At 46.7% G+C, this 21098-nt stretch overlaps 1 protein-coding gene across 1 annotated transcript in view; it reads right to left on the reverse strand.

Annotated features, from left to right (window-relative positions):
* The window catches only part of TOP2B (DNA topoisomerase II beta), a 222270-nt gene that overhangs the window by 90435 nt on the left and 110737 nt on the right, over positions 1-21098 (reverse strand). Inside the window, exons 13-21 of the mRNA XM_063922226.1 lie at positions 17145-17270; positions 12460-12570; positions 12277-12382; positions 5909-6018; positions 5174-5266; positions 4971-5085; positions 2613-2734; positions 2381-2529; positions 1703-1934 (exon numbers count right to left, since the gene is read on the reverse strand). Of these exons, the coding sequence (XP_063778296.1) occupies positions 1703-1934; positions 2381-2529; positions 2613-2734; positions 4971-5085; positions 5174-5266; positions 5909-6018; positions 12277-12382; positions 12460-12570; positions 17145-17270 (1164 nt within the window). The remainder of the gene's footprint in view (positions 1-1702; positions 1935-2380; positions 2530-2612; positions 2735-4970; positions 5086-5173; positions 5267-5908; positions 6019-12276; positions 12383-12459; positions 12571-17144; positions 17271-21098) is intronic.

Raw genomic sequence — 21098 nt, forward strand, 5'->3', positions numbered from 1 at the left:
GCTCCCTAACCTCTGGCGGGAAAGGGTATAATGCCAATAATTTCTTTGAAATTATCAGCTTTTTATCAGGGGCAACCCACGCTTCATCACACACGTCATTTAATTCTTCTGATTCAGGAAAAACTATAGGTAGTTTTTTCACACCCCACATAATACCCTGTTTAGTGGTACCTGTAGTATCAGTTAAATGTAACGCCTCCTTCATTGCCAAAATCATATAACGTGTGGCCCTACTGGAAAATACGGTTGATTCGTCACCGTCACCACTGGAATCAGTGCCTGTGTCTGGGTCTGTGTCGACTGACTGAGGCAAAGGGCGTTTTACAGCCCGTGACGGTGTTTGAGGCGCCTGGACAGGCACTAATTGATTGTCCGGCCGCCTCATGTCGTCAAACGACTGCTTAAGCGAGTTGACGCTATCCCGTAATTCCACAAATAAAGGCATCCATTCTGGTGTCGACCCCCTAGGAGGTGACATCCCCATATTTGGCAATTGCTCCGCCTCCACACCAATATCGTCCTCATACATGTCGACACACACGTACCGACACACAGCAGACACACAGGGAATGCTCTAAACGAAGACAGGACCCACTAGCCCTTTGGGGAGACAGAGGGAGAGTCTGCCAGCACACACCAAAAAGCGCTATATATGACAGGGATAGCCTTATAATAAGTGCTCCCTTATAGCTGCTTTATATATATCAAAATATTGCCATTAAATTTGCCCCCCCTCTCTGTTTTACCCTGTTTCTGTAGTGCAGTGCAGGGGAGAGACCTGGGAGCCGTCCTGACCAGCGGAGCTGTGAGAGGAAATGGCGCCGTGTGCTGAGGAGATAGGCCCCGCCCCTTTTCCGGCGGGCTCGTCTCCCGCTATTTTGTGAATCCAGGCAGGGGTTAAATATCTCCATATAGCCTCTGGGGGCTATATGTGAGGTATTTTTAGCCTTTTAATAGGTTTTCATTTGCCTCCCAGGGCGCCCCCCCCCAGCGCCCTGCACCCTCAGTGACTACGTGTGAAGTGTGCTGAGAGGAAAATGGCGCACAGCTGCAGTGCTGTGCGCTACCTTTAGAAGACTGCAGGAGTCTTCAGCCGCCGATTCTGGACCTCTTCTTACTTCAGCATCTGCAAGGGGGCCGGCGGCGCGGCTCCGGTGACCATCCAGGCTGTACCTGTGATCGTCCCTCTGGAGCTGATGTCCAGTAGCCAAGAAGCCAATCCATCCTGCACGCAGGTGAGTTCACTTCTTCTCCCCTCTGTCCCTCGTTGCAGTGATCCTGTTGCCAGCAGGAATCACTGTAAAATAAAAAACCTAAGCTAAACTTTCTCTAAGCAGCTCTTTATGAGAGCCACCTAGAATTGCACCCTTCTCGGCCGGGCACAAAAATCTAACTGGAGTCTGGAGGAGGGTCATGGGGGGAGGAGCCAGTGCACACCACCTGATCTGGAAAAGCTTTACTTTTTGTGCCCTGTCTCCTGCGGAGCCGCTATTCCCCATGTCCTTTCAGGAACCCCAGCATCCACTAGGACGATAGAGAAAAGTATATAATACAGACTGACAATAACAAACGTGCTACGGACTGAAAATACAATAGGATTAATCTTTAATTTTATGATGTCACAGCATTTGCTGAGGTGATGTTTTGGGAATAATGCTCTCTGACAATCGGCTTCTGTTACATAATCAGTGCTCAAACTTACCATGGGGTATGGATCCAAGCCATCCAGCATTCTCTTCACATTATTCACAATCTCTCTGGTATCATAATTGGGAAGTTTACAGGCCCATCCAGTACCAATACCTTCAGCCCCGTTGATCAAGACCATAGGTATAATAGGCATGTACCACTCTGGTTCCACTCTCTGGTTATCATCATACAGGAACTTGAGCAGATTATCATCCATACCAGGGAATAATAATCTTGCCAGTGGGCTGCAGAATAGGAAACCAGAAAGTTACAACAATGCCATATGGCAGTGGTTCTCAAACGAGGTCCTCAGGGCACCTCAACAGTCCAGGTTTTAGGTATATCCCTGCTTGTGCACAGATGGTATAAACAAACTGACTCGGGTACTAATGGAGGGGCAGATGTTCTAAGCCTTGGTGAGAGATAAAGTACAAACCAATCCGCTCCTAACTGCCAATTTTCAAATACAGCCTGGAACATGGCAGTTAGGAACTGGTTGGTTGGTCCTTTATCTCTGACCGCTTTCTCTCTTTCCAAGCCTTAATACATAGACCCCCTAAGTCACCTGTGCCAATAAGGATATCTTTAAAACCTGGACTGTTGGGGTGCCTTGGGGACTGCGTTTGGGAACCACTGCCATACGGGCTTCTCGAAGCACCTAAGGGTTGAGGATTAATGCACTACGACTTACCTTAACATTGTGAAAATATAACGAGGACTAGCAGCGTCTTTGCCACCATGTAACCGTGTGCCAAATTGACCGATGGGCTGCAGTAAACTGACATTGTTACTTCCCACAAAATTCTGTGCCAGGTTCACAATGGTCATCATCAGTGCTTGCTGGAACCAGAAAGCATTATTAGAACATGGCGATAATCTGAAAATCATGATTACTGGTCAGTTTCGCTTTGAGTGGCACTTACTTCCCCATGATGGTAAGCAGACATTTCAGCCACAGAACCAGCCAGCTGAGCAACTTTCACTTCACGCTTATCATTTCTTTTAAAACAAGTGAACAGCACTTTCCTTTGTCCGGGTTTGAAGCCTAGTCATTTGAATAAAAAGTGTAGATCATTAAACTTATACAATTTCAAGCACATTATCTGTGGCCACTAGGGGAACTATATCATCTGGGAGGGATTTATGACCACTGGGGTGTGGGGAGTTAGCACACGAAGGGTATTTATTGTGTGGTACTGTTAGGCAAGGGTGTATCTACCTATTGGCCAGGATGGCACTCGCCAGGGGCGCCAGGCAAGGAGGGGGCGCTGTCCGGCTGTGCCATCTATGTCCAGGGGGTAGAACCAAGTGTTACTGATAGACTTGGCGACTGTCTGTTAGTGCTGACGCCAGTGACTGGCAGCAGAGCATTGCACCTTGCTTGTAATCAGACTCAACATAAACTACAGCTCCCAGCAGCCCTTGTTGCTGAGAGTTCCCGGCACCAAGGGCTGCTAGGAGCTGTAGTTTACTTTGAGTCTGATTGATCACTAGTGCTGAGCTGTGCCGCTGGACACTGTGTGACTGCACTGTATATCATATGTATGTGTTTTGTGCGTGACTATGTATGTAAGTGTATATGTGTGTGCCTATCGGCAGGATCAAATATACTAATGGCAAATTTGGTTTGACCACATTCCCCATATAAAATTATGAATATATTTATTAGCATTGGTCCACATTTCCATTTTCTATTTGCATTTCCCATATGCCCTTTATAGACTGTGTTTTCTATAGGGGTATGACTGTGTGGCGTAACGTGAATAAGAGACACTACTGTGCGTTGTAATGTGAATAAGAGACACTACTGTGCGGTGTAATGTGAAACTGTGTGACATAATTTGAATTGGAAGTACTATTGTGTAGCCATGCCCCTTCTCCACAAGGCCACATTCCTTTTTTGACACTGCTCCCTGATTTCAAATTTGTGTGTGTCGGGTGGGGGGCTGCCCCTGACTTTGCCAGGGGCGCTCGGATGCCTAGATACACCCCTGCTGTTAGGCATACACTGTATGTATGTATATGGGTTTTTCCTAAAATATTTAAATACCGTCTAAAACAATGTTCTTAATCATTATAAAAATGGAAATTTAATATGTTGTTTTTGTAAGCCAACTAATAGCGCACACATTTTCATAAAATCAAAAGCACACAAACAAGTTAGAAATCACACACAAATATTTACACCCACATGACACTAATCCACACAGCAGCAGCCTTTGCAACTAGTCAAGTACATAGTATTCAATGCTCGGGTGCATTAACATTTTTTCTTGGCTCACGAGACTGTGAGCTGTTGGCCTATCTAAAAGCAGTCTCCAGAATATGATCATACCACTAGGTAGAGGAAAGACTGAATGGGCTGCTAGGGCTATCGAGTAACTCACAGGAACTAGTGGAGCTCGGTGAAGCCAATCAATATATGGCGTGCAATGATAAGGTGAGAGCAGCTGGCAAGGTAAGCAAACCGCATAGTAAGCCGTCACAGACAACAGAATGTACCATTTCCATACACAATAGTAGTCAATATAATAATCAATAGTCTATTTAGCACTGTGTATTATTTAGACATTATGAAACCAGCACTGAGCTTTTAAACACCAATTGATGGGACATCACTAAATTAAGCGACCTGGAATTAGCAGGTAATTAAACGCCACCAATGGCTGTGCTCTACATCAACATTTGTTATGTCAGCACAATGTCAACCTGTTCAGGATGTCAACCAATGACATGCCGAAATTCACAATGTTGACACTGATTAATGCTGATATTTTCAAAATGTTAGCATTGTGAACCTTTTAAACATATCACAAGTATGGTGTCGTCAATTTGAAAGTCAACTTCCTGGCTGGAATCTGCTGCCATTATACCTAGCACCGGAGAAATGGAATTCAGTCTGCAGATAAGAAAATCTCACCTAGCGCTAAGAACTATCTCACGTACACTTTTTGGAAGAGGATGGAGGTGCCCTTAGACCTTCCTTGAAAGATGACCCATAAAACAGAAGTAGGATATAGTGGACTCCCACACACAAATTATAAAAAAGGTTAAATATCCTAAGCCTAAAGACAGACAGCTTCCATTAGCCTGTGTAAACCCCGATACAAAGCCCATCTGTTCTGTATAAATTCTTAGTGTAGACTTTAGTGAGTTCTTTCATATAGACTGTAAATCACCTTAATACACAGCTTTTGGAAAACATTAAGATCATCAAGTGTTTTTTCTTGCTCAACATCCAGATTTTTATTACGTTTCTAGTGGACACGATTCCTACTCACCATCAACAAGAGAAGGAATGGACCGTTCATTGTCCGAGTTAGAGAACAGGATCAGCTCTTTGTTAATGAAGTCATTAAAAGTCAAGTGCTTTGTGGCTGTACCATACAAGAATTGCTGCAGGTGACAAAAGACGTCCAATGAGAAAAGACCAAAGCAGACTTGCTTGCCTCACCACCTTTATTTTCTTCCCCACTTACGTTACCTCAGGTAACCCGTGCAACCGGCGTTGGCGCCGGTCCTCCATAAAGTTTGTGAGCCATTCTTTTCGGTCGTCAATTTTCTTTTTGCTGAAAGCCTGCGGGGGTTCAGGTGAGATAACCGGATCAGAAAAACCTCATGAAATACTTGAGCCAAAGAAAAAACAAGGCAAATCAGAGAAATCTGTCTACATACTGTATCTGATACAGAACGCTTAGAAAGTTTAATTCTCAGTTTTTCGGCATGGTAATGAAATAGAGCATGGTAAGAAACTTACCACGCCATGTGCAGTGGATGATGCTGAAGACTACTTTTTGATGCAGTGAACATTTGTTTCTTGCATAAGTGGCCCTATGTAAGTGGACATAGTGACTTAAGCAAGCAGTCATTTGCCACAGCATTATCATCACACCAAAATTAAATCTCTTTGCAATTGCTGCAAACTAATAGTATAGCGCAGCCGTGTGTTCAGAAACGTGTTCCCTGTCATTACAACACATGGCCGGGAGGGAACCAGAAAGTGGTGGACTAAGAGGAAACTTGTTTTTGTTTTAATCAAACTTATATGATTAAAAATAATTAATACTTCAGCACAGGGCGTTATAAGTAGTAATGGTTTTATTTCTTTATGGCATTTAAAACACTAGTATCAAACTTTCTCTTTAAACGATTAATGTGACTTTTTTGATAAAGGGATGTGTGCTAACTCACACTAGCTAGGCGCAAGTGTGATTCTTACCAGAGTGATTGCGGCATCATCCTCTGGGCCGACATATCGGAAAATAATTCGGTGTCTGTCCATGTCAGCAAAATACTCTTTAGCTTCTTTTGCAGTACTCGTACCCAAACCTGAGTAACAGAAATAGGTGTTAATATTCGTATTTAAAAAAAAAAAAAAAAAAGAGTTTATATTCACACTTCAATTTCAATCACCATACACATTGTGCTTCCAATAGTGCAAAAGGAGCACATGCCAAATGATATGGTAATTCCACAGGAGTAGCTACTATATTTAGTTTTATAGTTGATTTTACATAGCTATAACTGCTGCTGTAAATATTTGTGTCTTAATATTTTAGGGAGGACATCCGCAACATCAACATCTGGTGCTGATTGTTGGGGTAAGAGGTGGCTATCATAGTGGAAGCAGCCATCTTGTAAGTGGACTCAACGCTCATGAGAATGAAGCGCCCCAATTCGGTAACTTTCAGTGACGTCATGGAGTAACTCATTTGTGCCTGTGATGTCACTCTAGCAAATTTACTAAACAGCTTCCTGTATTCTGTGTCTGTGACAACTACACCAATATATCTGCTGGACCAAAGATGCTGAGAACAGTGTCAGCCTTCTGTGTAGGGGAGAATTCTTACAAACGAATACATAAAGCAGTATTGGATTTTCGTCATTAAAATAAAAGGAAAAAAAAAAAAATAGGATTTTACTTACTGGTAAATCTATTTCTCGTAGTCCGTAGAGGATGCTGGGGACTCCGTAAGGACCATGGGGGAATAGACGGGCTCCGCAGGAGATAGGGCACTTTAAGAAAGCTTTGGATTCTGGGTGTGCACTGGCTCCTCCCTCTATGTCCCTCCTCCAGACCTCAGTTAGAGAAACTGTGCCCAGAGGATATGAACGGGACGAGGAAAGGATTTATGTAACCTAAGAGCGAGATTCATACCAGCCACACCAATCACACCGTATAACTTGTGATAAACTACCCAGTTAACAGTATGAACAAGTAACATAGCCTCGGTTCAAGACCGACCAACTATAACGTAACCCTTATGTAAGCAATAACTATATACAAGTCTTGCAGAAGAAGTCCGCACTTGGGACGGGCGCCCAGCATCCTCTACGGACTACGAGAAATAGATTTACCGGTAAGTAAAATCCTATTTCTCTAACGTCCTAGAGGATGCTGGGGACTCCGTAAGGACCATGGAAATTATACCAAAGCTCCCAAACGGGCGGGAGAGTGCGGATGACTCTGCAGCACCGATTGAGCAAACAGGAGGTCCTCCTCAGCCAGGGTATCAAACTTATAGAACTTTGCAAAGGTGTTTGACCACGACCAAGTAGCAGCTCGGCACAGTTGTAGTGCCGAGACCCCCCGGGAAGCCGCCCAAGAAGAGCCCACCTTCCTAGTGGAATGGGCTTTAACCGATTTAGGCAATGGCAATCCTGCCGTAGAATGCGCCTGCTGAATCGTGTTACAGATCCAGCGAGCAATGGTCTGCTTTGAAGCAGGAGCGCCAACCTTGTTGGCCGCATACAGAACAAACAGAGCTTCAGTCTTCCTGATCCTAGCTGTTCTGGTCACGTAAATCTTCAAAGCCCTGACCACATCCAGGGACTCCGAGTCCTCCAAGTCCCGTGTAGCCACAGGCACGACAATAGGTTGGTTCATATGAAAAGATGAGACCACCTTGGGCAGAAATTGAGGACGAGTCCTCAACTCTGCCCTATCCACGTGAAAAATCAGGTATGGGCTTTTATATGATAAAGCCGCTAATTCCGAAACACGCCTTGCAGAAGCTAAGGCCAACAACATGACCACTTTCCAAGTGAGGTATTTCAACTCCACTGTTTTGAGTGGTTTAAACTAAGGTGACTTGAGGAAACTTAATACCACGTTAAGATCCCAAAGCGCCACTGGAGGTACAAAGGGAGGCTGAATATGCAGCACTCCCCCTTCACAAAAGTCTGTACTTCAGGAAGAGAAGCCAATTCTCTTTCAAAGAAAATGGACAAGGCCGAAATTTGGACCTTTATGGACCCTAATTTTAGGCCCAAATTCACTCCCGTTTGAAGGAAGTGAAGCAGACGGCCCAAATGGAACTCCTCCATAGGAGCAGCTCTGGCCTCACACCAAGAAACATATTTCCGCCATATACGGTGATAATGTTTCGATGTCACATCCTTCCTAGCCTTGATCAGGGTAGGAATGACCTCCTCCGGAATCCCTTTTTCAGCTAGGATCCGGCGTTCAACCGCCATACCGTCAAACGCAGCCGCGGTAAGTCTTGGAACAGACAGGGCCCCTGCTGCAGCAGGTCCTGCCTTAGAGGAAGAGGCCACGGATCTTCTGTGAGCAACTCTTGCAGATCCTGATACCAAGTCCTCCTTGGCCAATCTGGAACAATGAGAATTGTTCTGACCCTTCTTAGTCTTAGTAATCTCAACACCTTGGGTATGAGAGGCAGAGGAGGAAACACATAGACCGATCTGAACACCCATGGTGTCACCAGAGCGTCTACCGCTACCGCCTGAGGGTCTCTTGACCTGGCGCAATACCTCTTTAGTTTTTTGTTGAGACGGGACGCCATTATGTCTATTTGAGGCAGTCCCCACCGATCCACTATCTGTGTGAAGACTTCTTGATGAAGTCCCCACTCTCCCGGATGCAGGTCGTGCCTGCTGAGGAAGTCTGCCTCCCAGTTGTCCACCCCCGGGATGAACACTGCTGATAGTGCGCTTACATGGCCTTCCGCCCAGCGCAGAATCCTGGTCGCCTCTGCCATGGCCACTCTGCTCCTTGTGCCGCCTTGGCGGTTTACATGAGCCACTGTCGTGATATTGTCCGACTGAATCAGAACCGGTTTGTTCTGAAGCCACTCTTCCGCCTGGCGTAGGGCGTTATAAATGGCCCTTAACTCCAGGACATTGATGTGGAGACAAGTCTCTAGGCTTGACCAGAGACCTTGGAAATTTCTTCCCAGTGCGACAGCCCCCCAACCTCGGAGGCTCGCGTCCGTGGTCACCAGGATCCAGTCCTGAATGCCGAACCTGCGACCCTCTAGGAGGTGAGCACTGTGCAGCCACCACAGGAGAGATACCCTGGCCCTGGGAGACAGGGTGACCCGTTTCTGCATATGTAGATGGGACCCGGACCATTTGTCCAATAGGTCCCATTGGAAAGTCCTCGCATGGAACCTGCCGAAGGGGATGGCCTCGTATGAAGCCACCATCTTCCCCAGAACCTTTGTGCAATGATGCACCGAAACCTTTTTCGGCTTTAAAAGGTTCCTGACCAGGGCTATGAGCTCCTGAGCCTTCTCCGCCGGCAGAAAAACTCTTTTTTGGTCTGTGTCTAGAATCAGGCCCAAAAAGGTCAGACGCGTTGCAGGTACTAGCTGGGATTTCGGTAAATTGAGAATCCAGCCGTGCATCTGCAACATCTTCACGGACAGAGACACGCTGTCCAGCAACTTCTCCCGAGATCTCGTCTTTATAAGGAGATCGTCCAAGTTCGGGATAATTGTGACTCCCTGCTTGCACAGGAGCACCATCATTTCCGCCATTACCTTGGTGAAAATTCTCAGGGCCGTGGAAAGACCAAACGACAACGTCTGAAATTGGTAGTGACAATCCTGTACTGCAAACCTCAGAAACGCCTGGTGAGGGGGGAAAATCAGAACATGAAGGTACGCATCCTTTATGTCCAGGGACACCATCCAATCCCCTCCCTCCACGCTGGCGATGACCATTCTGAGCGATTCCATTTTGAACTTGAACCTCTTCAAGTACAGGTTCAGGGATTTTAGATTTAGAATGGGTCTGACCGAACCGTCCGGTTTCGGTACCACAAACAGGGATGAATAATAACCCTCTCCTTGCTGGAGATGAGGAACCTTGATTATCACCTGTTGAATGTACAATTTGTGAATTGCCGCTAACACTAGCTCCCTCTCTGACGGGGAAGCCGGCAGAGCCGATTTGAAAAACCGGCGAGGGGGCATGTCTTCGAATTCCAGTCTGTATCCCTGGGACACAATCTCTAATGCCCAGGGATCCACCTGTGATTGAACCCAAACGTGGCTGAAAAGACGAAGACGTGCCCCCACTTGATCTGACCCCCCCCCCCCCCCCCCGAAAGCCCCAGCGTCATGCTGTGGACTTTGCGGAAGTAGGGGAGGACTTCTGCTCCTGGGAACTAGCTGAGTGCAGCTTTTTCCTTGCCTTTACCTCTGGCAACGAAGGACGATCCTCGTACCTTCTTGTTTTTATTGGAACGAAAGGACTGCATTTGATAATGTGGTACCTTCTTAGAATGCTGCGGGGGAACATAAGGTAAAAAATTCGATTTACCGCCCGTAGCAGTAGAGACTAAGTCCGAGAGGCCTTCTCCAAACAACTCCTCCCCCTTGTAAGGCAATGACTCCATATGCCGCTTTGAGTCGGCGTCTCCCGTCCACTGTCGGGTCCACAAGACCCGCCTAGCAGAAATAGACATAGCGTTTATTCTAGAGCTTAGTAAACAAATGTCTCTCTGAGCATCCCTCATATACAAGGCAGCATCTCTGATATGCTCCATGGTCATTAGAATGGTATCCCTATCTAAGGTGTCCATCTCCGTAGATAAGGAGTATGCCCATGCCACGACAGCACTACAAACCCAGGCCGACGCCATGGCCGGCCTAACTATAGTTCCTGAATGTGTGTAAATGTGCTTCATGGTAATTTCCTGCTTGCGATCAGCAGGATCCTTGAGGGAAGCAGTATCCGGAGAAGGCAGTGCCACCTTCTTGGATAAGCGTGTCAGCGCCTTGTCTACTTTAGGCGCAGATTCCCATCGTATCCGATCCTTCTGTGGAAAAGGATACGCCATGAGAATCCTTTTGGGAACATGGAGTCTCCTATCCGGAGATTCACAAGCCTTTTCGCATAATTCGCTTAGCTCAAATGAGGACGGAAACGTGACCTCAGGCTTTTTCCCTTTATACATGTGAACCCTCGTGTCAGGGACAGGGGGGTTCCTCCGTGATATGCAAAACCTCTTTTATGGCAATAATCATGTACCTAATACCTTTTGCCACCTTCGGCTGTAATTTTGCATCCTCATAGTCGACACTAGTCAGTATCTGTGTCGGTATCTGTGTCAGCGACCTGAGATATGGGGCGCTTTTGAGACCCTGAAGGTCCTGGCACCACAGGGACAGGCACGGACTGGCTACCTGACTGATCCCTAGCTTCAGCCTTGTCTAATCTTTTATGCAGGAGATTTACATTTGCATTCAAGACATTCAGCATATCCACCCAGTCCGGTGTCGGTGTTGCCGACGGCGACCTGACATTCAAGCACTCCCCCCTCCACATTAAGCGAGCCTTCCTCATCAAACATGTCGACACACACGTACCGACACACTGCACACAACCAGGGAAACTTTTTTCTGAAGACAGTATCCCCTGAAAGGCCCTTTGGAGAGACCGAGAGAGTATGCCAGCACACACCCCAGCGCAACAACCTGGAGACCAACACAGAATGCTTTTCCCCAGCAGCGCTGTATTATACTTTATCCGCCAATTATGTGCCCCCCCCCCTCTCTTTTTAAACTCCCTTCACCGTTTGTAAGCAGGGGAGAGTCCGGGGAACTTCCTCTCAGCGTTCTGTGGAGAGAGAAATGGCGCTGGTGAGTGCTGAGGGAGAAGCTCCGCCCCCTCGGCGGCGGGCTTCTGTCCCGCTCAAAATAGTGTAAAATGGCGGGGGCTCAATTATATACATGTACAGTGCCCAGCTGTACATGTATATACCGATTTGCCATCTAAGAGGTGTTATTATTGCTGCCCAGGGTGCCCCCCCCCCCCCACTACCTCAGTGAAGCCGCTGAAGGCTTCTGCCGCCTGAGACGTCTTCTTGCTTCTGTTCTTCTGGCTCTGTGAGGAGAACGGCGGCGTGGCTCCGGGGGTGGACGCCTAGGACGAACCTGTGTTCACCCCCTCTGAAGCTAATGGTGTCCAGTAGCCGAGGAAGCAGATCCTATCAGTTAAGTAGGTCTGCTTCTCTCTCCTCAGTCCATCGATGCAGGGAGCCTGTTGCCAGCAGTGCTCCCTGTGAAAAAGTAAAAATCCAAACAAAAATGCTTTCTGTAGCAAAGAACTCAAGAGAGCTCCCTACAGTGCGCCCTTCATCCTCTGGGCACAGTGTAAAACTGAGGTCTGGAGGAGGGACATAGAGGGAGGAGCCAGTGCACACCCAGAATCCAACGCTTTCTTAAAGTGCCCTATCTCCTGCGGAGCCCGTCTATTCCCCATGGTCCTTACGGAGTCCCCAGCATCCTCTAGGACGTTAGAGAAATAACATGTCCACCACCACACACAAATACACACCTTTGTAGTACTTTATCTTCCACAGTTTCTGGTTTTCTATTTGTTTTTTCCATTCATCAAACTCAGGAATACTGTAGAAAGCCATCTCCTGTTTACTTTTCGTTGCCTTGGAAAAGAAAGATTCTCACCTGTTAAATGCACCTCCACATTGAAGCAGACAACAAAGATTAAAGCTAGCGGTACCTTAACAATTGGAGTAATGAACTCCTCAAGAAAACTGTGTTTCAGCAGGGATGGCCAGTTGTGATGGAAAAAGTTAATCAATAAGCCTTTAATATGGGAGCCATCTTGATCCTGTGTAATGATAAATAAGTGATAATTAGCATTTATTTATAGGGCATCACAGCTTTGTACAAAGCAATGATACAAACAGTAGACACAATGAAATGGGTAATCAAAATATCTATGCATAATTTCAGGCAGATTCTTAATTAGATGCATGAACTGGAATAACGAGATTTATGGTAAGAACTTACCGTTAAATCTTTCTGCGAGGTACACTGGTCTCCACAGGGAATGACATTGGGGTGTAGAGTAGGATCTTGATCCAAGGCACCAACAGGCTAAAAGCTTTGAATGTTCCCAGAATGCATAGCACCGCCTCCTCTATAACCCCGCCTCCGTGCACAGGAGCTCAGTTTTTGTTAACCAGTCCAATGCAGTAGCAGGTAAAAGACGACAACCGTTAGTAGCCACATACACCTCATTCTCACAACAGGAGAAAGTGTCAGCGGCTAATGCCAAACCAACCCAAAGAAGTTAAGTGCGTCAGAGTGGGCGCCCTGTGGAGCCCAGTGTACCTCGCAGAAAGATTTAACAACGGTAAGTTCTTACCATAAATTCGTTTTCTGCTGCGGGGTACACTGGGCTCCACAGGGAATGACATTGGGGATGTCCTAAAGCAGTTCCTCATAGGAGGGGACACGCTGTAGCGGGCACAAGGACCCGGCACCCAAAGGAAGCATCCTGGGAGGCGGAAGTATCAAAGGCAGAGAACCTTATGAACGTGTTCACTGAGGACCATGTAGCCGCCTTGCACAATTGTTCAAGAGTCACACCACGGCGGGCCGCCCAAGAAGGTCCAACAGACAGAGTAGAATGGGCCTTGATGGTAGCAGGAACTGGAAGGACAGCCTGTACATACGTATGTCAACTAAATGGTCAGAGTGAGGTAAAACTTGTTTAACCACTTTCTGATGTTTAAATCTGTCCTGTTTCTTAGGGGGCAGTATCAGGCTCTGGGTCATCAGTAATTTGAAGGATTAACCTGATAGCCTCCAACAAGTCAGGAACATCCACCTGTGAAACAGATTCCCCATCAGAAGTATCAGAATCAGTGTCTGTGGGGTCAGTATATACGCCATCCTCATCAGACTAGGTGTCTGGGACGCTGGTGGATTGTGAGGAAGTAATGGCCCGCTTAGAGGACCCTTTGGTCTTAGGTGGACGAGGGTGAGATTTCTTTTTAGTCAGTGATTGGTTCAATTGCTGTTACTGAGTGGACAGTTGATCTGCCCATGGCGGATTAATCGCAGGGACCATAAGCGGTTGAACTGGCACAGGAGGTCCCATAGGGGGCACAAGTCTAGTTACCAGCATATTCAATAACGTGGAGAAAGTAGCCCAAGGAGGATCTTTTTGAACTCCCGTTACTACGGTCCCACTGGGGGGTAAGGAACCCCCAGAACCTGAACCCTCTGCTGCTATATTTTCCTCAAACGTGGCTGCAGCGTCACCACCACGCACTGTGGGATCAGACCCAGCTCCGTCACCCCTTGTAGCGGACATATCTGAAAGCTCAATTCAATGCAACAGTACAATATCAGCAGCACAACACCTGACAAGAACCCCCCCCCCCCCTCTCCCCCCCGAGTAGTGTATTAGCACAGACAGAGTTCCAGAGGTATATGGTGACTAAAAATCAGAGAGACAAATACACAATAAGTATATCTTGTGAAACACCCTGGTGGTCTAGTGGGGTCCCTGTACTACCACCGTGTCCACGCCAGCGCGCGCGGCTCGCCACCCACCGGCCGCGCCGGATCGCGATTTCCAGCGGTTCCGCCTGGGGGACCCACTTACCTCCTCCCTGAGTGCGACCACGCGATCCTGGAGAGCTGCGGTGGGGTGTGTGACTAACAGATGAAAACCGGAGCCTCCGCTGTAAGTACCCGGCAACCAAGGCGTGGGAGTATAAGGCGCCGCTGGAGGTGATGGAGCTGCAGCAGGAGATGTCTGACTGACATCTAACACTCACAGTGTCTCTGCTGCAGCCCTTGAAGTCTTTATTTTTCACTTAAAAAAACCTCTTCTGAGGGCTGCTGGAGCAGCCTACCTGTTGTATGCCTGCACTGCATGGCACCAACTACAAAACTGAGCTCCTGTGCACGGAGGCGGGGTTTATAGAGGTGGCAGTGCTATGCATTCTGGGAACAGTCAAAGCTTTTAGCTTGTTGGTGCCTCGGATCAAGATCCTACTCTACACCCCAATGTCATTCCCTGTGGAGACCAGTGTACCCCGCAGCAGAAAATTACTTGAGCTTTAGAAGTTTTGAGTAGCATATGAAGGAGCAGGATTTGGGGGGAGAGTCTGATGGAGATAAAGAGTGTGTTCCGTAGATTAGTGGCAGGACGGAAGAAATCTTGGAAACTAAAATACAAAGGTGATGAAAGAAGAGGCGAGCAACAAGCTGACCAAAGTGTGTGGGAGGGAGAGGAGGTTGGAGATGTGGGCGTGAGAGGAATAAGCAGGAGACCTTTAAAGGCCAGAAAAAGGAGCAGAAATGGAATTCAGAAGGGGAAGAGGTGTCAGTGAAGGGATTAGAGTGTTGAGGCAGAGGTGCAAGAAAGATCAGTCTGGCAGCAGCATTAAGAAAAGATTGCAGAGAAGATAGATGAGGTGTGAATGGAAAAGTACAGAGAAGAAGGCTGCAGCTGTTGAAGCTGGAGATATGCCAGTGGACCAGGTATGTGTGGAGTCAAGGGAAGGGAAGCATCTAATACTAGTGATGTACAGATGATTGAACAGACAGAAATTGGTGAGGGACTGGATATGTCGAGTGAATGACTGTGACAAGTCAATGGTGTCACCAAGGCAGTGTATTAAGGGGACTGAAGGAAAGGTGGTATAGTTTGCAGTGAAGGAGAGGTGTTGGGGGGCAATAACATGAGAAGGAGTTCAGCCTTGACTATATTAAGCTTCAGAAAGTGATGACACATAACTGAGGAGCAAAAAGGGTTGGAATTCAACTGAAAGCAAATGAGAGGACTACCCAAAGCTATTCAATTGTCTGCACTGTAAATCTGCAACTAGTGGATTACTCATCGCACCCTCCTGAGATGCAAAATCCAAAAGTGCCTTTGGGCAAGTTGCGGTGTTACTGCGTGCGCTAAAAGCATTGCACCGGGCATTCGTTGTCGTAAACTGCATCACCAGACTTTAGTGCCAGGCGTGATGCAGACAACGGTTTAAATCCACTATGGATTAACAAACTTGCGTTCAACTAAATTCCCCGTATGTATACAACAAAGCTTTACTACATGATGACTAGAATCTAAAAAAAAGAAAAGAAATAAATGGGGAAAAAAAGAAAAGAAATTTGATGAAAAAATAGAATTGGTAGAAATTCTACTGACCTACATAAACATAGCTTCTTATTCTTAATAAGTCAATTTTCTGGTTATTATATTAACATTGCTGCTACACCTTTCATCAGACATGCAACTAATAAACCATGTTTCTTTTCATAACGATTTAAAATTAGGGTATAATTTAACCATCACACATAAAACTAACTTCTAGACTCCTTATCTAAGTGGCTTTGGACCTTCTTTAGGACATGATGCATTAATTATGCTTTTTCTTTTATCTAAAGCCTTAAGGTCCATACACACGGAGAGATTTTGTCTATGAGATATTTTGACTGAGCTTTTTTCCTTGAACTGGCAGTAGGAGATTTTGACTAACTTTACCAGCGATTCTGACTAGCGATTTTGGCTAACTCGTTTAAGCAAGGGGATGCTTTTTCTTTTGCAGCGACCTAGCCAAAATTTACTTGCCTGCATAGTATATTTTTAGCAGCGATAGCGAACTGGCAGGGATGCGCATCGCTATTGCTGGCTCTGTACATACAGCGCGATATGCACTAACTTTCTGTGCGATTTTGAATATATAGTCAAAATCACTCAGCTATATCGCTCCGTGTGTATGGACCTTTACTGTGTCCTCTGGAACACAATGGAATGTTAAAGTCAGTCTTTAAATAAATACTATGTATAAAGGTGGGTACACACTGGAAGATATATCTGCCGATCAATTGATCGGCAGATATATCTATGGATGGATCTGGCAGTGTGTTGAGCATACACACTGCCCGATCCACGCCCGCCCAGTTCAGCTGTCAATCACCGACGGCCGCAGCAGCATGTGTACGGGCGGTCGGCCGACCGCCGTACACACACAGCGACGCGCCAATATAATTGGTAGATATATTGGCCGTCGGCTGTGCTGAGGGCCGACGCGATACGTCTGTGAACGACGGAGTTCACAGACGTATCGGTCGTAGACACTGGCCGACGGACCCACGATATATCGGCCGTTCAAGAGAACGCCCGATATATCGGCCAGTGTGTACGGGCCTTAACACTTTGGGGAGGGTGAGCTACGGCATGTTGTTGCAGTATGTTACAAATCATTATCACAGAAAAAAAACACTGTAGTCTTCGGAAGCTATACAATATAAGTAAAAGAAAAATACAGCAAAACAGTATATGGAGAAGCCAGTTTTACAGTCCTAAACAGCCTCATAAAGACAGTTCAGCAAGAGATGGTGGCTAACCACTCATTACGGGAACACCAGTGAAATTACCTGATCGGTCATAATCATGATTTTTCCATAACGCAAAGATTTGAGGGATTCTTGATCATCATAACTTTTCTTGTATTGCAAACCAACAATTTTAATGATGTTGTTAATTTCTGCATTTTCCATTATCTGTTGGGAAATATGACACAGGAGTAAGAGTTACTATTCGGACGTGTTTTTGAACACAATCCTTTTTAAACACATTAACATTAACAGTGAAAATACATAGGGGTATATTCAACTATGTCTGGATATTTTGGCTATTCAATCCCGGCTGTTTTTGGCCACTTTTTCTTGTTAACAAGTTGAATCTGCATCCATGGAAAATAGTCAAAAACAGCCGCGTCTTCGACAAAAACACGTGGATCAGCGAGTAATTCGGCAGTCCACGCGTTTACAGACAGTGCCGGATTTTTCTACAGTCGAAAGATTGGCACTTTGAATTTACATTCGACCTAAAAATGGATAAAAAGTGCAGTTTTTCCGACTGTCGGAACATTTTGCACTAATTGAATAACCCCATAGTGGTCATATCCATCTAGTCGCTGCATATCACATAAGGATTTTGTAATAAACAAAATAACTATAAGGTGTGTACCAAAAATATATAGTGCAACGTCAGGGTTTCTAGTTTGCATTCTTACAATGGCATGTCGGCCCTCAGTCACAATGTTTTTCCCTTCCTATGAGCACTTTGTAACAATGTGCACATATTGAGGTCTTAAAAAAGAGGATTTTAATTAGCTACTGGTAAATCCTTTTCTCGTAGTCCATAAGGGATACTGGGAACACTGAATTACAATGGGGGTATAGATGGGGGTCCATCTTCAACAGGATGTGCTGGCTCCTCTCATCTATGCCCTCCCTCACAACTCAGTCTAGGAAAACGGTGTCCGAAGGAGTAGACATACTTGAGAGGAGGAAACATAACAAGATACGAGTGGCGAGAGTAACGAACCAGCACAAAGCAGCAACAAAACTAGCAACTGCTAGTGAAACCAGAAAACAGCAACAGCTGAAATTAACAACTTCACACAAGAACAATAACTTGCAGGAAAGTGAAGCACAGAGGCAGGCGCCCAGTATCCCTTATGGACTAAGAGAAAATAAGAATTTACTCACCGGTAATTCTATTTCTCGTAGTCCGTAGTGGATGCTGGGAACTCCGTAAGGACCATGGGGAATAGACGGGCTCCGCAGGAGACTGGGCACTCTAAAAGAAAGATTAGGTACTATCTGGTGTGCACTGGCTCCTCCCTCTATGCCCCTCCTCCAGACCTCAGTTAGGGAAACTGTGCCCGGAAGAGCTAACACAACAAGGAAAGGATTTGGAATCCAGGGTAAGACTCATACCAACCACACCAATCACACCGTACAACTTGTGATAACCATACCCAGTTAACAGTATGAACAACAACTGAGCCTCATTCAACGGATGGCTCATAACAAAAACCCTTTAGTTAAGCAATAACTATATACATGTATTGCAGAGAGTCCGCACTTGGGACGGGCGCCCAGCATCCACTACGGACTACGAGAAATAGAATTACCGGTGAGTAAATTCTTATTTTCTCTGACGTCCTAGTGGATGCTGGGAACTCCGTAAGGACCATGGGGATTATACCAAAGCCTCCAAACGGGCGGGAGAGTGCGGATGACTCTGCAGCACCGAATGGGCAAACACAAGGTCCTCCTCAGCCAGGGTATCAAACTTGTAGAATTTTGCAAACGTGTTTGAACTTGACCAAGTAGCAGCTCGGCAAAGCTGTAATGCCGAGACCCCTCGGGCAGCCGCCCAAGAAGAACCCAACTTCCTTGTGGAGTGGGCTTTCACTGATTTTGGATGCGGCAATCCTGCCGCAGAATGAGCTTGCTGAATCGTGTTACAGATCCAGCGCGCAATAGTTTGCTTTGAAGCAGGAGCACCCAGCTTGTTGGGTGCATGCAGGATAAATAGCGAGTCAGTTTTCCGGACTCCAGCCGTCCTGGCTACATAGATTTTCAAAGCCCTGACTACATCAAGTAACTTGGAGTCCTCCAAGTCCCGAGTAGCCGCAGGCACCACAATAGGTTGGTTCAAATGAAAAGCGGATACCACCTTTGGGAGAAATTGGGGACGAGTCCTCAATTCTGCCCTGTCCATATGGAAGATCAGATATGGGCTTTTACATGACAAAGCCGCCAATTCTGACACACGCCTAGCTGAAGCTAAGGCCAACAGCATGACCACCTTCCACGTGAGATACTTTAGCTCCACGGTCTTAAGTGGCTCAAACCAGTGTGATTTCAGGAAATCCAACACAATGTTAAGATCCCAAGGTGCCACTGGAGGCACAAAAGGGGGCTGAATATGCAGCACTCCCTTAACAAACGTCTGAACTTCAGGCAGTGAAACCAGTTCTTTTTGAAAGAAAATAGATAGGGCCGAAATCTGGACCTTTATGGACCCCAATTTTAGACCCATAGTCACCCCTGACTGTAGGAAGTGCAGAAATCGACCCAGCTGGAATTCCTCTGTTGGGGCCTTCCTGGCCTCACACCAAGCAACATATTTCCGCCATATGCGGTGATAATGCTTTGCTGTCACATCCTTCCTAGCTTTTATCAGCGTAGGAATCACTTCATCTGGAATGCCCTTTTCAGTTAGGATCCGGCGTTCAACCGCCATGCCGTCAAACGCAGCCGCGGTAAGTCTTGGAACAGACAGGGCCCCTGCTGTAACAGGTCCTGTCTGAGAGGCAGAGGCCATGGGTCCTCTGAGATCATTTCTTGTAGTTTTGGGTACCAAGTTCTTCTTGGCCAATCCGGAACGATGAGTATAGTTCTTACTCCTCTCTTTCTTACTATCCTCAGTACCTTGGGAACACATAAACCGACTGGTACACCCACGGTGTCACTAGTGCGTCCACAGCTATCGCCTGAGGGTCCCTTGACCTGGCGCAATATTTTTTTAGCTTTTTGTTGAGGCGGTACGCCATCATGTCCACCTGTGGCCGTTCCCAACGATTTACAATATGTGTGAAGACTTCTTGATGAAGTCCCCACTCTCCCGGGTGGAGGTCGTGCCTGCTGAGGAAGTCTGCTTCCCAGTTGTCCACTCCCGGAATGAACACTGCTAACAGTGCTAGCACGTGATTCTCCGCCCATCGAAGAATCCTTGTGGCTTCTGCCATTGCCATCCTGCTTCTTGTGCCGCCCTGGCGGTTTACATGGGCTACCGCCGTGATGTTGTCTGACTGAATCAGTACTGGTTGGTTTTGAAGCAGGGGCTCTGCTTGACTAAGGGCGTTGTAAATGGCCCTTAGTTCCAGTATATTTATGTGTAGTGAAGTCTCCAGACTTGACCACTGTCCTTGGAAGTTTCTTCCCTGAGTGACTGCCCCCCATCCTCGGAGGCTTGCATCTGTGGTCACCAGGACCCAGTCCTCTATGCCGAACCTGCGGCCCTCGAGAAGATGAGCACTCTGCAGCCACCACAGCAGAGACACCCTGGCCCTTGGGGACAGGGTGATCAACCGATGCATCTGAAGATGCGATCCGGACCATTTGTCCAACAGATCCCACTGAAAGATCCTTGCATGGAACCTGCCGAAGGGAATTGCTTCGTAAGAAGCCACCATCTTTCCCAGGACTCGCGTGCAGTGATGCACAGACACCTGTTTTGGTTTCAGGAGGTCCCTGACCAGAGATGACAATTCCTGGGCCTTCTCCACCGGGAGAAACACCTTCTTCTGTTCTGCGTCCAGAATCATGCCCAGGAAAAGCAGACACGTCGCAGGAATCAGCTGCGACTTTGGGATATTCAGAATCCAGCCGTGCTGTTGCAACACTTCCTGAGAGAGTGCTACGCTGACCAACAACTGCTCTCTGGACCTCGCCTTTATAAGGAGACTGTCCAAGTACGGGATAATTATAACTCCCTTCTTCCGAAGGAGTATCATCATTTCGGCCATTACC

Source organism: Pseudophryne corroboree, chromosome 5, assembly GCF_028390025.1.
Source record: "Pseudophryne corroboree isolate aPseCor3 chromosome 5, aPseCor3.hap2, whole genome shotgun sequence".
NCBI classification, from domain to species: domain Eukaryota; kingdom Metazoa; phylum Chordata; class Amphibia; order Anura; family Myobatrachidae; genus Pseudophryne; species Pseudophryne corroboree.